Below are 17,616 nucleotides of genomic sequence, written 5' to 3'. Positions count from 1 at the left end.
ATTCATCATCCCCCCCCACACACCTCCCATTCTAGATGTCTATGGCCAGCTTTTCAGCTGGTCCGGGGTTCTTACCTGGAGGGTCTTTGGATGTCTTAACTGCCCGTTCATGTTAGCTCTGAGCAGTGAAGCTCCGGAGAATCCCAGAGTTTCAGCTCGAGCTGCCATAACAAAACACCACAGGAGGGGTGGCTTAAAGAGCAGAAATTCATTTTCTCACAGTTCTGGAGCCTGGGAGTCCCAGATAAAGGTCCATAGAGTCGGTTTCTGGTGAGAACTCTCTTCCTGGCTTGCAGAGCCTTTCCTCTGAGCACATGCAGAGAGAAGGAAAGAGAGCTCTCACCTCTCTTCCTCTTCTTGTAAGGACACCAATTTTATTGGATTAGGGCCCTACCCTTATGAGCTCATTTAACCCTCGTTTCCTCCTGAAGGCCATTTCTCCAAATACAGTCACATTGGGGAATTATGGCTTCAACATATGAATTTGCGGGGTGGGGGCAGGTACATAATTCAGTCCGTAGCCAGATATACTCTTGCTTGTGCCCGCTGTGTAACAGCAAGCCTAGATCCCCACAGTAATCAAAGATGACCGCCCTACCAGTATAGCAACTCCTCTCTCTGACTGTTGGTCCACTGGCAAGAGAAGCCCAAGGTGCCCAGGTAGAACTTAACAGCTTTCAGTTTTGAGCAACCCTTACTGTGTTCACTGGTGGAGGCATCAGCTTCTAGGAGCCAGGACCGCTAACCCCTTAGTGTCTACATTTGCAGGAACAAAAACCACAGAGTCTGCAGGTATCTCTCTGACAGGTGGGCTCAGAGGGGCCAACCCTACTTCACTCCTCTGTTCCCAGATTTTGTGTGTTCTTGCTGGGGACACATCTATCAACTCACACTGCAAGCAGGAGAACAACAGCCCAACCCCACAGGTTGTTGTCTCCAGGCTGATGCCATAGCTCAGCCTTCAGCAGACCAAGCCATCATTCAGGGAAGTACTAAGATGGCCAGAGAGAGAGGCTGGCTGACTTCCACCCATCCTGTCCAACTGATTGCTGAGAGCCTCCCTGGCAATGGAGTCTCCCTAGTGAGTATGAATATGAGGCAGGAACATCCATACCTTTTTTTTTTTAACATTTTAATTTATTTATTTATTTATTTATTTTTGGCTGTGTTGGGTCTTCGTTTCTGTGTGAGGGCTTCCTCTAGTTTTGGCAAGCGGGGGCCACTCTTCATCGCGGTGCACAGGCCTCTCACTATCGCGGCCTCTCTTGTTGCGGAGCACAGGCTCCAGACGTGCAGGCTCAGTAGTTGTGACTCATAGGCCTAGTTGCTCTGAGGCATGTGGGATCCTCCCAGACCAGGGCTCGAACCCGTGTCCCCTGCATTGGCAGGCAGATTCTCAACACCTGCGCCACCAGGGAAGCCCCCATCCATACCTTTTGTGTCCACTCCTATGAGTTCATCCATTGACTATTTACCTGACCTCCATGCCCCTGAGTTTTCAGTATTGTTATTTCCATAAACAATTAGCTGAGCCACTTCCCCCTGCAGACCCAAGATTTTCAGGCTTGTTCACCCAAAGATTCCTATTCTAGGTCACAAGGTCCAACTCTTTCCCTGTCAGAGCCCTGATGTGAACAACTGTGTGGCTGCACGTGTAGTGTTCTCTCCAGTTCTGCCACCCTTACAATCAGACCCTGAGCCTATTTTTCAGGTGCCTTGTGGATGTCAAGAGATGAGAGGGTCCTTAAAGCTTTCACAAAGTATGCCTCAAGTTGGCAGATAGCTTCCCTATCACTTTCTTTTTGCAAAATCTCCAGTGCTGTCAGAAGAAACCATCTAACCTCACAATGCTTATGATTATCACTGATCAAACGCAGTGGCCACCTGACCTCCCATAGCCTTGCTTTGTACCCACATCTCATTTCACTTAGCCAGAGGTGAAGCTTTACAAATAGTAATGTCAAATATATGCGTGATTATGACCTGCTTCCTGTCAGTAATGGGGCCCCCGTGGCTTCCAGATAGATGGGAAATTCAGCTCCAACATCTGATCCTGAAGACTTGCTTTCTGGACCCCTTGTGGTGCCCATTGTCCCTGGTTCCTTAGGAGACAAAGCATGAAGCAATGCTTGCTTGCTAACACTTTATTGAGGGCTACAATCCTAGGACAAGAAAAAGAAAGGAAAAAGGAAGTAAAGGAAGGAAGGAGGACAGTGAATACAAGGCTGTGGGTTATCCAGGTGGCTGCAGGTTTGGAAGAAAACACTGCCCGTTACTCAGTCACACCTGCTGGACATCTCCTGACAGGCCAAATGGAACTACTACCATCCATATGCTGGCTCCCTCCCATCTCTTGTCTTTTGTTCGTCAAAATTTGCTGCAAGGTTTGACGCCCCTGCATTTCTTTTTTTTTTTTTTTTTTTTTTTTTTGCGGTACACGGGCCTCTCACCGTTGTGGCCTCTCCCGTTGCGGAGCACAGGCTCCGGACGCGCAGGCTCAGCGGCCATGGCACACGGGCCCAGCCGCTCCGCGGCATGTGGGATCCTCCCGGACCAGGGCACGAACCCGTGTTCCCTGAATCAGCAGGCGGACTCTCAACCACTGCGCCACCAGGGAAGCCGGCCCCTGCATTTCTTGAGGAGAGTTACCTGGCCCAGGTAGGCAGATCCCAGGTACCGTGGGTTGCTTGGCCTTCACCCTAAGAGAGGTGTGATATTCCATGGCTTTAGGAGGGTTGGGAGGATGTGGAGCCAGCTGGCACTCAGGAGGTGTGTAGACTGGGTCCAGTACAGGAACACTGAAGATCAGAATGGATGATGCAGGCTTTCTGACAGGCACAACCTGCCTAGGTTCTCCTGAAGTGTTGGACCTCTGGTTGGGGCCGGTACTTCTGAATCCCAGGTGAGCAGCTGTGTGATCCTGGGAAAGTCACATCTCTGAGCTTGTCAAATGGCGCAATTACATTTACCCCACAGAATTGTAAGAACTGAATTAGAATGTGATTTAAGAACATTTTTAAGTAGCAAAGTGTTCCGTATAAACCTCAGGGGCTGCTTTCATATCTAAAGACTGAAGTCGTGGACTGAACAAAATACCCTGGCTGGCTTAATTGGAAAGGCATTAAAATACCGTGTTATTTTGACCTCAGCTGACCAATAGGGCTCATTTTGTGCCTCATTCTCCTGCTTCAAACCATTGGTGAAAGCAAGTCATCCAGGAAGCCCCTCCTGCCCTGACACCAGTCAATATTTTCTTCCTGTCCCTCCTCCCACTATGGTGGGCCCCTTAAAGGCAACAAGAAGATCTGATTTGTCCACTGTTGTTTACCCAGCATCGAATGCTCTGTCTGGCCCTTAGTAGGTGTTCCGGACACTATGTATGGAATGAATGAACAAATGAACAAGCATCTCCACATCTTTGCCCAGGGGGTGCCCAATGCCTGAAATACTCCCCCACTCCCGGCCGGTCACCCAATCTTGGAAGCCTTTCCTGACCCTCCCTCCAGTTTTCACTGCTCTCTCCTCCCCTTATAGTGCTTTTGTCACACACAGCTGACAGCAGGATGCCAATGGACAGTGGGCTGGCTGGTTTTGTTATCTGTCTCCCAGATCAGACCCCAAGCTCTTGGAGGGAAGGGACAAGGCCTCGTTCACGATTGTGTCCAAACGTCTCCCTGGTTCAGATGCGGCTCTACCGAGTTTGCATGGAGAAGTGCCTCGGGTCAGCACTCAGTATGAGAGAGGTCGCTAGGAAATTGGTCTGAAAGCCGGTTTGCAGAGCAGTTTATAGAGTGTGTGTTTACAGGGGGTGACTTAAGGGTGCCCAGAGAGATTGGGGAAAGGAACTAAGTAAATGTTCCTTCGATGAATGAGCTACGGTGTCTGACTCTCCGCTCTCTGTCCTGACCCCCTGCTTCCTTCACCCAACCTGAAAATAAGATTGTCCATGCCTTGGGGGCGGGGGCGCTCCGGAGAGCCCCTCTATCAATCCAAGCGCTCGCCAGGTGCTCCCACCCGATCAGCCGAGGCCGTGCATACCTGTGGTGCGGCCTGGCGGGGCCCGGGGCAGCTTGTTTGAAAGAAACGTAACGCTACTTCGCCACCGACTTGTTGATAATCTCGCCTCAAACAGGAGTTTGAGATGGCTGACGAAAAGCAGTGGTGGAGAGGTCCTCCCCGGGGCCGTCGGCAACTCCTTCCAAGGTGCAGCCGTGTGGCTGGAACGGTCCCCCCGCCCGGGACTACAGAAGGAAGAACACAGCACTTGGCCCCGAGAGTGGCGGCCTGCACCTCGAGCCCGGGCAACCGGGGCGCCTGCGGCCCCGTCCGAATGGGGTGGAGGAGGGGAGGGATTCCGCAGGGATAGAGAGCAAAAAGGGGTCTCCACGAGTCAGTCCTTACCCCCTTCCCGCCCCCTAGGCGAAACTTGGCGGCGGGGACGGCAGGCAAGGAGCAAGACCCTCGGGAGCCGGAGTCCTCTGCCTCGCGGGTGGATAAATAAATTATTAAGCGCCCAATACACAATAGCCTCACTAGATGGAGACGAGGAATCACTGCAGCGGCGCTGGCGGCAGCTGCGGCGGCGGGGAGCGCGGGCGGGAGGCGGGCGAGCTCTGGCTCGGCTCACGTCTGTTTTCCTTTTTCGTGCATTATTTATTTCGCCTCCGCCCGCGGCCCTGCGGCCAGAACAGGCGCTCGAGGCCAGCGCCTCTAGCCGCTGCTTCTCGCGGGCCGGCGTGACGGGCGACCGGAGCTCGGGCACACCAGCGCCCCGGGCAGCCGCGCGGCGCCACCGGGGAGGGCGGGGACCCGGGGAGGGCACGCACCGCCCGCTCCAGGCGGCTAGGAGGAGACTTTCCCCGCCCTCCGCCTCCGCCTCGGCAGCCCGCCCCGGCCCTGGGCGCGGGGTGCCGCCCCTCCCGCCCCGCGCGCGGCCAGGCGCAGCCCGGAGCCACCGCGCCCTGCGCCCCGTGCGAGCGCGCCCTGCCGGGGCCCCCGGCTCAGCCGCCCCGGAGGCCCAAACCGCGCGCAAACTTTTGCTCCAGTGCCCGGCGCTCCTCCCAGGCATGTGAAGCCCCCAGGCGCCCGCGCAGTCACCAGGGTGAGGACCGAGGCCCCGCCTAGAGGGCGGGGGACTGGGGAGGCGGCTGGCTTTAAATGGGGGCCGTCCCGCCGCTCGGGAACAGATTCTGCCGCGGGGGGGAGCGAGCGCCTCCCTTCCTCGCGCCGAGGATCGGCTGGGGCCGCCGCCAGGCAAGGTGGTGTAAGGCCCCGGAGGGGTGCGGGCGGAGATGGAGACGTGGGGGGAGCTCGTGCCCTGAGGCCGGAGGCCGGGGCTCGGCAGAGCGCGAGGGCAAACGGGGCGCGCACTGAGGTGCATGTGTTGCAGTGTGCGCAGTGAGGGCCGGCGGGGCAGAGAGGGTGCACGCAGCGTGTACATGCGGGGTCAGCGAGCGTGCGTGCGGGAGTCGTTGGGTGTGCACGGCTGTTTCTGTGGGTGTGCACGCAGGGTGAATGGTGCCCGCCGGGTTTGAAGTGTGCTCACAGTGGGAGAGAGTTGTGCATGGCTGTTTCTGGGGAGGTGCACGGGCCTCGGTAAGCGTGCTTGGCTGTTTCTGGAGGTGTGCTTGGGGCCAGGGTTTGCGCGCAGGATTCCGGGGGCGTGCACCACGACGGACTGTAAGTTCTTGGATGCCGGCCCCTGTGAGTGTGCATGAAGGGTCAACGAGGATGCAAGCTGGAATGAAAGGCCGCGCTTGGTTTACGAGGGTGCCCCAGGGTGCGGGGCGTGCCCGCCCAAACTGGACTGCTACGTGTGTGCGGGTGCGCAACCACGATGGTGCCAGCGGCGCCCTCCTGACCCGAGCTTTGCTCCCCTGACAGCTCGCCCCGGGAGCGGGTGCCGCGGGCCGAGATGCTCCTCCGGGACCTGGCGCTGCGCCGTGGCTACTGCTGGCCCTCACTGCTGCTGCACTGCGCGCTCCACCCGCTCTGGGGCTTCGTGCAGGTGAGCGGTGGCGCGGGCTGCGCGCGCCCGAGGACCTCCTGGTCAGGACCGGGTAGGGGGTGGTTGTCACTTCACTCCCACGACCCTGGCTTCCTGCAGTCGCCCCTCTGATTGGTCCTGGGAAGAGTTTAGGAAAAGAAAGGATGCATACTCTCGCCCTGAAAAGATAAGAAACTCCTGAAGGAGGCTTCGGTCCTGGCCTGCTGAGGCCTGCAGGACAGCGCCTTGGAACAGAAAGGGCTGAGGGAATGCCTTCTTGTTGATAATATCCTATTGCAGAAATACAAAGAAACCTTAGAGCTTTTACAAACTTAAAAAGAAAAATGATACCAAGAATATGCCTTCTTTATTTCCCATCAGAACCACTAGTAAGCTTCATATTAGCCTTCTTAAACGGGACTTCAACACAGAAGGGGCTGTTTCTTGTAGGTAGTCGAGTTGAGGATGTGGACAGATTTTGCGAGGTGGCCACTGGTCGGGGAATGTAAGAAGGAGCTGTCCATCTACAAGGACTGCCTGAGGATGGAATCTTCACCCTGGGCCCCCCGGTCCCCAGGGCAGAGACCAGGTAGCCACCAACTCGAGTGACCTGTGTTAGGGTCAGAGAGATGGTAAGATGGGATGGTCCCTAGTCCCTCCCAGAATGCACACAGTCAGCAGTACAGTGGAATGGTGAAGAGGTGGACTTTGGTGTCAGCTCTGAATTTTGAGCCCAGCTCTGCCCCTTACCAGCTGGGGGACTTTAGACAGTGCGCTTAACCTCTCTGGGCTCTGGTTTCTTCTTCCTCGCTGAGCTATTATAAGTACTTGATGAGATAAAGTTTACTTAGCGCAGCTCCTGAACCATAATAAACACTACCTGGTAGCTGTTGCTGCCCTTATTGATGTCAGTAATAGTAACGACACTCATCTATCTGGCTAGCCAGGTATTCTGTTGATTGCTACGTAGTCTGATCAACAATTTTGAATTGTTTTGATCAGCATTTTTACCATTTCAGTCATGGAAATACCCACTCTGGGGTATTTGCAGCTTCATGTCCTTCTGTTGGCATTTTGGGGCTTGGGGACTATTCAGATAGTTGCCCTGAATAAGAGGTGACAGTCCAGAGAAGATGGGATTGAGCAACGCTGCTTGCCAGGCTGCCAAGGTTCATGAGCTGTCCCAAGTGACGGGGTGTTGCTGGGAACCAGGGTGGTCAGTCCTGCTTGTATGGAAGCCCTGGTGACCCCTGGAGAGAACCAGGGGCTCTAATGCTGGAACCAGCCAGCTGGGGGGAGAGCTCGAGTGGGGGAGGGGCATACCCCCCTCCTGCAGCGCCAGGCCCATCTTGTGCTCTCTTCCCTGGCTTGCTTCCGTGTCACTCACAATTGTTTTCCTTTCGGAATTGACAGCTTTGTTTAATGTGTGAAACGGCAGTTATTAAACTCAGCTGTGCCTCCGCGGGATTCAGAATTTTGTCACTTCGAAACACTTGGGTGGTTTGGGACCAGTTTCTCTTGTTCAACTTTTAGCTGAACCTCAGGTGTTAAGCTCACTTCCCTTTTGTATTCATTTGTTTACAATTTTCCCTCTTCTGGGAGACTTTTTCAGGTAGTACGGAGAGCAACATGATGATGTTGTTAATCTCCAAGGACTGGAATTTTCTGCAGGAACTAGCAGGATAGAAACAGCAGATCCACCACCTCCCTACCCACTCCCACCACCAAAAGAAAGGATTTTGTAAAGTAGCTTCGTGTTTTAGTAGTGTTCTTCAGCCAGGCAGTACTCGCACAAGCAAATGTGTGTGTGAGTTTGTGTGTGTGTATTTCAGATGCCCTTACTCAATACAAATCAAATTTTGTGAAAATCAATTAGAAAAGAAATCCTCCAGGCAAGTAGAATGGGTAAAATCTTGGCTGGAGGCATTGGAAAGATTCATCTACAAATGATAAGGACTGAGAAGTCAAGGGAAAAGGGGCTTTGGAAGGAATGGATTTGGTTTTTGAGCAAAAGAGCTGAAACCAGGAGAAGAGAGGGGAGAAGAGGAAAAATCGAAGTGCACAAAGCCATGTGTTTCCCTTTAAGTGGAGAGAGTATCATTTGTCACGTCTATAGGAGTTTCTTGAATATAAAGAAATCTATCTGTGCTTTCATGAGCTTTTTGCCAGAAGAATCCCTCTAAGTTGTAAACATCTGGAAGGGTGAGACCAGCACAATAATTGGTGAAGCAAGAGGTCTGTGGTCCCTCAAAGCACCAGGTTCCAACCTTGAGATCAGCCCGGAGCCTCCGGCTGCTGCCTGGATGATAAGAAACTTAATCATTACAGTCAGATGACATGAAATAGCCACAAGATTGGTGGGGGCACTCTTCAGGCTCTTCCCTTTTTTCCTTCATGTGTCTGGAATTGAGATTTTGAGCTTTTGTGATTTACGGTTCTTCTAAGTTCACTTCCAGATGAGTCTTTTTTTTTTTTTGCAAGTGAAGAGGATGACAGGCGGGCAAATTTATTAGGTGTGACAGGAGTGTGTCTCATCAAGTTACTGTGGCGCTGTAACAGTATCGAGTTACTGTCTCGATAAAAGATGCCAGAAGCCATCATCTTTGTGGGCGCCCCCCTAAAGCAATTGTCATGGAGACAGGCTCTGATCCGGGCCTGTGGGTCTCTGTGTGCCAATGAGGAGCCATCCCAGACCCAAGCGATGCCGACCCCCCGCCCCTGTGGTCAGTCATTACAGCTTCACTTATTTAGTCAGCTGCAATTATTGAGCACCTACTGTTTGCCAGGGACCCCCGTGTTAAGTGCAAGGGATCTAGGGGTCCCTGCCTTCAAGGCATTAACAGTCTAGCACTGGAGAGATTGTTAGACAAGTCATAATAGGCAGGAGTGCTCAACAGGAGCAAATAGCTTAGAAACAGGAGCTTGTGGAAGATTCAGAGAAACCTCACAGATGCAGTGCTTCAGCTGAGACATGAGCAAGGAGAAATCAGGAGTCAGGAGGCAAGCGTGAGTGAAGTGTCCAGGCGGTGGAGGGAACAGCCCCGAGGTGGGAGGAGAGCGCAGAGCACTGGAAGAACGCAGGTGAGGCCTCCGTTGTAAGCCACTAACATCGTGTCTTACAGTTTGGACTTGATCCTGAGGGCTCTGGGGGCCGTGGAAAGTTTTAAGAAAGAGACGACACAATCTTCAGATTGGCATTTTAGAAATCTCAGTCCAGCTCCAGCACAAAGTTGGGATTCAGGGAGGGGGCGAGGCAAGGGGCACAGGGGCTGGTGAGAGTAGGGTTGCCAGATTTAGCAAATAAAAATACAGGCGGTTCAGTTAAATTTGCAGATGAACAATGGATCGTTCTTGAGCGTTAAGTATATCCCATACAATATTTGGGACATATTTATACTTAAAAAGTGTTGTTGCTCTAAAACTTTACAGGGTGTCCTGTATTTTATCTGGCAACGCTAGCAGAGAGGCAGGTCTACCCAATGGAGATGTGATGGTGTCCTGGCTTAGGGACACTGGGAGTGAGGAGAGGTGAATGGATTCAAGGACAATTTAGGAGGCCTGGGCCAGAGAGCTACACTGGTTGGCCAGAAGTGGGAACTGGCTGCCACAGCACCGTGTCCCCCAGACCACGGCGCCAGGGACCAAATCCAGGTGACTGCAGGACCTCTCTGTGCCTCAGGATTCTGGCCCCAGGAGAACGCTGCAGAGCAGGGACAGGAAGGCAGGAGATGGCAAAACTGGAATAAAACGTGGTCACAGGAAGTCACGACACCGGCTTTAGGCGGGTCATTGACCTCTCTGGGCCTCTGCTCCTTGGTTAAGTGTAGCTAAGAGCAAGTGACTTCAGGAGCAAGTTTCTTCTCCTTGTAAGACTCCCCAGGATGTGAACCCACCAAGCCAGGCATTGAGACAAGCTCGTGGTACTGAGGTTTCCTCTCTGCTGGTCTAAACACAACACTGCCGACCCGCAGAATCCCAAAGTGGACCCGGAGCTGGGGACGGGGTAGATCGCATGTTTCTCCACTGCTGGGCAGACAGTCCCCGGCACACGTTTTTACTCAGCACCAACGGAACGCCGGGCCCTATGCAACTCTGGTAAATCACTTAGCTTTTGCCAAGCCTGTCATCCCAGCCAGTAAGTGTGGATGATAAGAGCTACCTCTCTTGATTATCCTCATGGTGAAGGAGAGCCTGTTTCCCATGACTGACACACAGTAGGGCTCAGGAAGTCACACTTGGTCAGGATTGATAAAGCACAGACCCACCTACCTTTCTGCTCCAAGATGCTCACAGCTTAGTGTGGGAGGCCATTAACAGTGGGAAAGGTGCCCCAAAGGGGAGGGTTTACAAGGTGAAGAGCCCTCACTGGGCAGCTGGGTCTAATTTGGGGGGGACATGGGGTTCAGGACAGCTTGCCTGGGAAAGCCACATAAGAGCTGGGTTTGAAGGACGCATAGAAGTTGGCGAGTGGATAAAGGACCTGTGTAACCAGCTGTCAGTCTAGGGAGGCTCAGCAGCCACAGGCTTGCACTGGACCAAACCAGTGAGGAGCCCAAGGGGTCCCCGCCTCGGGGAGAAGGACAGCCCACTCAGGCTCACTAATTTTGTGATGACCTTTGGGTAAGCAGTTGTGCCCGCTCGCATTTCAGTGGGACCGTGATACGAGAGACCACAGATGTTGAACACGCAGTGTGTGCCTTCACTTCCCCCACTTCAGCCTTGAAACTTGGCCCTGGTTTCCCTGCCTGTAATTTCATCACATTAAGCACTCCTATACATATGTGCCCTTACAGCCTCTCACGAAAATAGGTCATTGTGTTGGGCCAGGTTAAAGAAACGTGCTGCCCTTGAACGCTCTTCCATAAATTGCACCTTGGAGAGTGGGAAAGTAATTGCTTTGGCAATGGCATTGGTTGAAGTTTGCACACTTGGTAGAGTTCAGCGGAGAAGCAATCTCAGAGGCCAGCCGTTGGGAGAAGGGAGATTTTGAGCAACCGCCATGGTCTTAGAAGGTCAGAATCCAGATGGTGATGGGAGGGCTGACAACTCCACTGGGGGAGAAGCCAGTGGATTTGCCATGACGTCTAAGGAGTTAATCCTCTCCGTAAAATAACAGAAAAGGCTCACGGTCTGAGGATATGCTCTTCCCGGCGGGAGGTAAGATTGCCTTCCAGAGTTTGAAATGCAGTCAGTGGTCCTTTAAAAACACTGAAAGGTGGTGAGCAGGAGCTTCGTGGCCTCGTCAGTATTAAGTCAGGGCTGTAAATCAGTCCACCGCCTGCTGCCATTCTGGTAGCCATTACCCATCCTGTTCACATCTGCCAAGGGGCAAGGGATCAGCCGAGCCCTGCGGGCCTGGAACACGTGCAGCAAAGGGTCCGCACTGGCCTCCAAAGGCAGGCCTTCCGTGGCTGGTGGCAGGGAAATTGGGGTTCTGGGTTTCTACTCAGCGGAGATGATAGCCAGAGGAATGAACTGTGGGCATCACTGAAGTAGGGGGTGACCACCAACTCTTCCTTCATGTCTTTAAATCCGCTGTTCTCTGGACAGGCAGAAAATGCTAGGTTCCAAGATTTATGGCACTCTGCCATAGAGAGGGATGCTGGCAGTTGGTCTAAACCAGCCATTCTCTCACTGGCTACATAGAAGTTTAACCTGGGATGCTTCAACAAAATACGCATGCACAGCTCCACCTGTAGAAATTCTGACAACTGGCATGGGAAAAGCTCGAGCATGAGTATTTTTTAAAGCTGCCTGGAGATTCTGATGTGCAAGAAGGGCTGGGAACCGCTGGGTGAACACAACCCACTTTTGTTGCCCTTTTTAGTTTACAGATGGGGAGAGTGGGACTGGTGTTGAAAGAACAGCAGCCCAGGAATCAAGAGGTGTGGATTCTGGTGAATTCCAGGCATTTCCTTAGGTGTTATGATGGCGAGAGAAAAAATAAAAGGCCTGACCCCTGACCCCATAGACCTTAGAGTCCAGTGGTAAATACGCGGCTGAGCTAGGTAAACACCCCAACGTGGATTTCTGCCACACAGAGTGAAATCCGGTGCCAGGAGAACCTGTAAAATGGAGATCTGACCTGGTCGAGGGGGTCAGAGACGCTTCCCTGAGGAGGTGATAGCCAAGCTGAGTAATGGGTAAAGCAGAGGGAAAGGTGTCAGAGAAGATTCCAGGCCACTGGAGCAGCGTGCTCAAAGGGAGGGAGCATGACCAGGGGCCAGGCACCGGAAGGAGGGCTTTCAGAGCAGAGCCGAAGGCCAGAGCAGGAGGGGAGGGGGGCCCTCCCTTGCAGGGCCCTGCGGCCCTGTGATTCCCCTGAGCTATGGGTGAGCATCCGGGCACGGCGGGGCGGGGGGTGCAGGCAGTGTGGTCAGGTGTGTTTCCCACAAGGCCACTCTGGTGGCTCGTGGATCACACTGGGGTGGTTGTTCTGCTCCCTTCGTCACGTGCGCCACCAGAGCAGAGGTCTGGCCAGGTAAGGTTCCTCCACCAAGGTGGGGGGACCTTGGCCCAGAGTGGACACAGAGAGGCCATCAGGAACTGTGGCCAGAGAGGAGGCGAGGGCTTGGTCCTGCACCGTAGCCGGGCAGATGGGAGAAGCGGTTAGGTCAGGTTACGCAGAAGGTAAAATCAGTGTCCTGTCACCATCTGGGTGTGAGAACCTCAGGCGGCCACTTCTCCTCCCTGGGCCTCAGTTTCCTCATTTGCACGATGGGGAGATTCTAGAAGCTTCTCATGAATACCCAAGCCAACTGCCCCGATCCCACAGAGCTGGACGTACAACCTAGGTCTCCATCCCTGCCAGGCCAGCCCCGTGTAACACTGTTCCCTGCAAGCCAGCCCAGCTTCTGGCTCTTCCTCCTGCCTAGGTCTGGGGAGGGGTGCGTGGGCTGGGGTGGTCCCGTTTGGGCTCCCAGATGCCGCATTGGCTTCTCTCGGGCGCCCGTGCCCATTCCTGCAGGTGACACACGGGGAGCCCCGGAAGTCCTGCTCCAAGGTGACGGACAGCTGCCAACACATCTGCCAGTGCCGGCCCCCGCCCCCGCTGCCCCCGCCCCCGCCGCCCCCGCCGCCTCCCCGACTCCTCTCCGCCCCAGGTAAGTAAAGGCTCAGCTCTGGTTCCGGTTTCTCTTCGCGTTTTCCGGGGCCCAGGAAGGACCCAGGAAGCAGGTTCCCGGGAAGCCAGGAAGCAGAGGGCAGCCTTGTTTCCTTTGTAATTTTCCACTGGCCGAGCAGGAGGGAAGCCAAGACCCAACTTTTCCCTGCAGTCTGCAAAACGTCTTTCCCACAGAATGTTCCTGTGAGATGCAGAAGGATGTTTCTCCATGGGTTAATCAGATAAAAGTCAATCTCCATTTGATGAGTGGCTCTGCCTGGATTGTTCCGAAGGCCAGACCTTGAAGGGGGGCAGCTGTGGGCACTGGTCTGAAATACCCCTCCCGTGAGCATGGCTTCATTTTTTTATTTTAATTCATGTGTAAAGGAGCAATTAGGATAGAACCGAGGTGGAGGCTCTGAGAGCAAAGTTACTCGGGTGCCATTCAGCTATTTGCAGCGAGTTCTGCTACACACACACACACACACACACACACACACACACACACCCGCGCATCCCCTCCCCCACCCCGTCACTTGTTTGCCTTGATTTCATCTCTGAACAATTTGATTGCAAACAAAGGAGGGTTTCTTTAGCCAGAAACGGCTTCAGTCCTGACCCGTAGGGGTTAAGTTCCCTGCTTACAAGTGCCAGTTGATAAGGTCTCTAACAAGAGACTCTGTATTTTGGTTTGATCACTCAAGTTGCGGCCTACAGAATGCCCAAGCTCATGTGTGGATCCACCTCATTAAACACATCTCCGTTGAGTTATTTGGGGCATATTTTAAATAACTTTGACGAGGCTTATTCTCTGGTAAGCCGTGTTTCCAAGCTTGCGGTGTGCAGGCAGGGATGCGGTGTTCTGGTGGAATCTTTTGCAGTTCACATGTGTTTCTGCACTTTGTCTGCTAGGCCCCCACCTGTCTCCATTCTTCCCTGACACCCGTGGCTCAGTGCTTCTCAAAGTGTGGCCCTCAGCATCGCCTGAGGCATTCGTTTTAAAGTGCAGCTGCACAGGGCCACTTCCACCCACTAAGTCAGAGCCTTTGGGGTGGGACTTAGGAAGTGGCATCCTAACAAGTTCTGAGATGATTCAAGTGCAAGTTAAAGTCAAGAACCTCAACCTACCAGGCCCTGTGCTCCAGGCCTCTGCAGGATCCTGCCATCCCAAGATGCTCACCCTCCTGCTCTCTCCTGAAGGAATCCCTGGGCTGTACTGTAGGGCCCCGCCTCAGGCCCCTGGCCCCTCACTCCCATCCCTTCCATGAAATTCCTTCTCCCTCCGCTATTCCAGCTCCAGGCCTGTGCTGCCTCCAGGTGTGTTTGTACCTGATAGATCCACATCCCCCAGTTAGAGTCTGTTCAGTTCATCTTGTGCGAACCGAGCATCTGTGCCAGACACAGACCTGAAAGACCATTCTGGTCTCTGGGATCTCTCGGCCTCAAGGAAGGCCTTCTGTCAGCAACCCACAAAAAGTGACCTGAGAGAACACAGAAATCGTTCTCCAGGTGCTCTGGAAATCCTTGAGTAGCTGCGCCGAACTACAGCCACAGTAAACAGTAACACTGACTTGGGTCTTCATAATAAGTGGAATTGTTCTAGGTCATTGAAGGGATGGTGGGGAAAGGGCACCCAGGCAGAAGGAACACCGAGGGTAAAGGCTTGGAGGTGTGACTCTGTGGGACTTCTCATGGGAGGTCCAAGCCCCTCAGACTGTGAAGGGCCTTGTGTGCCTGGCCGAGTAGATCACATTTCATCCTGTGCATCGCTGTTTGCCAAACATTCATCTATGCAAATACCTCCTGTTGTTTGCCTTATTTTTTTTTTCTTTAAACAGACTCACTTTTGTGTTGATACAAATTAATCTCCAAAGAAAACTTTAATAATTACCATCAGTGAAAAACCAGAATCACTTGTGTAAGTAGAAGGTGACCATAAAAACAAATGCAAACAAACCAGCGTTTTAAAGTTCTAGCCTGTCGTGAAAGGTTCTGAGCTCGAGGCCTTCTTTCTTTCTGCTAAAAAGGGAGCGCAGCAGGTGGTAGACGGGTGGCTGAGCTGTAGTAGCCCCGTGCGGAGATATTTCTCAAGAAAGGAATCAGAAGGTTTGTGAGAGCATCAAAAGGGGCCTGAGTTTCTTGTTCTATGTTTCTGTGTGTCTGAGCACCAGGTCCACGTGTCATCCAATACCAGCTCACTTGCCCGCAGGGACACGCGCCCCATCCTTTAGGAAACCTACTCTGGGCAGCGATGAGCCCACGAAGGTATTAAGCAAAGAAGTGACACGATCCCACACCGTCCGCTTCAGAGTCACCTTTCCTGACCATGTGGAGGGTGGATTGGGGTGAGCTACCCGACTGGGGTAGAGAGGGGACCACTGAGGTACTTCAGGCCCCAGACCAGCCACGACGGCCTGAAGCCAGGTGGGGGGCTGTGGAGAAGGGGAGGCGGGTGGCGGTGCCAGGTGTGAGGGGGAAGAGGCCTGCTGTGAGCTTGAGGCCTGAGGGCACTTCCGGGTTAGAGGATGGCAGGTGTAGTTTGATTCTATGGTAGGACTTTTTCAGTTACAAGTAGCAGAAACCCATCTTGAAGTGGCTTAAGTGATGCAAAAACTAGAGAGAGCTGTTCATTTTTTGCCTCATGTATTGGAATATTCCAGCAGCAGGTCTTCTGTGATGATGGTACTGGGTTTCCGTCTCCATCTCTCTCTTCTGATTTCTCCGGAGTCACCTTTTCTCTCAGGCAGGCCCAGTCTCTGTGGCTCCAGGCTCCAGGATTCCATCAGCCTCACAGTTAGTAATCTCCCTACAAGGAGAGCTTCTCTTTCTCAAACATTCAACTAAAGACCCGAGGCTGACTTTCACTAGACCAGCTTGAGTCACATGTCCATCCTTGAACCAATCATGATGGCCTACGAGATGGAATGTGCTGATTGGTCAGGCCTGGGCCATGTGACCACGGTTGACAGTTGAGGTTTACGGATAGAGGTTAAGAGGGTGGTGGCTTCTGAAAGGAAAATCCAGGTAGAGGGGTTGTAACCCAAGGATGAGGACGTGGACCCTGGGCAGGAGGACAGCGGATGTACCCCACAGCCATGGGGTTCCTGGCAGATTAGACCAGTGGCAGAGAATGTATTTTGTGTGCTGTCTTGGTCCTCACTGAGCTCAGCCCAAAACCCCGCACCCCGCACATGAGTACTGCCCGGTAACGTCAGACAGAGCTTTGGCCACATCCACAACTTCTGCCTGTTCTTCTTTTTTTTTTTTTTTGCGGTACGCGGGCCTCTCACTGTTGTGGCCTCTCCCGTTGCAGAGCACAGGCTCCGGACGCTCAGGCTCAGTGGCCATGGCTCACGGGCCCAGCCGCTCCGCAGCATGTGGGATCTTCCCGGACCGGGGCACGCACCCGTGTCCCCTGCATCGGCAGGCGGACTCTCAACCACTGCGCCACCAGGGAAGCCCCTGCCTCTTCTTTAATCCCTGAGGAATTAGCCTCTCCCAGAGGGCACGGGGCTTCAGCAGGTATGCACGGAGCTCCCCAGGTGCTGGCAGGGGCTTGGAAGTCAGCTATGAGCAAGAGAGGAGCAGCTCCTGCTCACAGGGAGCTCACGGTGCGGTGGTCCATAATCTGCAGAGGGTGTGTCTAGGAGTGTCCTTTCCTGCCATCTTTCTGGATACACTGGCTCCAGGCACATGCCAGCCTTTGCTCCTTTGGTCATCAGATGTGCCTGCATCCCTGTCACTCACTAGGGCTTCTGATTTACCTGGTGAACATTTGCCGAGTGTCTGCTCTGCATCCAGCCCTGTGTTGGGTGCACTGGAGGCCCACAGAGAGTTGTTCTCAATGGCGGGGCCCGGGTAATGAAAAGACTGAGAACACGGCATGAGCCTGAGTCTGAGAACACGGCATGAGCCTGGGTCGGTGGGCTAGCCCTGCCACTTCCTCTGCATGATTATAAGAGCACATTATAATGTTTTATAAGAGGACTGGTAAACTTTATTTTTTTAACTTTTATACTGGACTAGAGTTGATTTACAATGTTGTGTTAGTTTCAGGTGTACAGCAAAGTGAATGAGTTATACATATACATATATCTCTTCTTTTTCAGATTCTTTTCCCATATATGTTGTTATAGAATATTGAGTAGAGTTCCCTGTGCTCTATAGTAGGTCCTTGTTGATTAGCTATCTTATATATAGTTGTGTGTATATGTTAATCCCAACCTCCTAATTTATCCTTCCCCCCAGCCTTTCCCCTTTGGTAACCAGAAGTTTGTTTTCTATGTCTATGAGCCTATTTCCAGTTTGTAAATAAGTTCATTTACATCACTTTTTTAGATTCCACATATAAGTGATATCATGTGATATTTGTCTTTCTCTGTCTGACTTACTTCACTTAGTATGATAATCTCCAGGTCCACCCATGTTGCTGCACATGGTATTATTTCATTCTTTTTTATGGCCAAGTAATATTCCATTGTATATGTGTACCACATCTTCTTTATCCATTCATCTGTTGATGGACATT

General features: G+C 52.9%; 1 protein-coding gene across 1 annotated transcript in view; it reads left to right on the top strand.

The window, feature by feature from the left end:
• Positions 1 to 5,914: 5,914 nt before the first annotated feature.
• PRIMA1 (proline rich membrane anchor 1) overlaps positions 5,915 to 17,616 on the top strand; it is a gene marked incomplete at its 5' end in the record, with an annotated part of 58,878 nt that continues 47,176 nt past the window's right edge. Inside the window, 2 exons of the mRNA XM_082618454.1 lie at positions 5,915 to 6,007; positions 12,954 to 13,089. Of these exons, the coding sequence (XP_082474580.1) occupies positions 5,915 to 6,007; positions 12,954 to 13,089 (229 nt within the window). The remainder of the gene's footprint in view (positions 6,008 to 12,953; positions 13,090 to 17,616) is intronic.

The sequence above is a fragment of the Mesoplodon mirus genome (genome assembly GCF_964341445.2).
Source record: "Mesoplodon mirus genome assembly, chromosome: 4".
Taxonomy (NCBI): domain Eukaryota; kingdom Metazoa; phylum Chordata; class Mammalia; order Artiodactyla; family Ziphiidae; genus Mesoplodon; species Mesoplodon mirus.
This window is presented reverse-complemented; position numbering and strand designations above follow the sequence as displayed.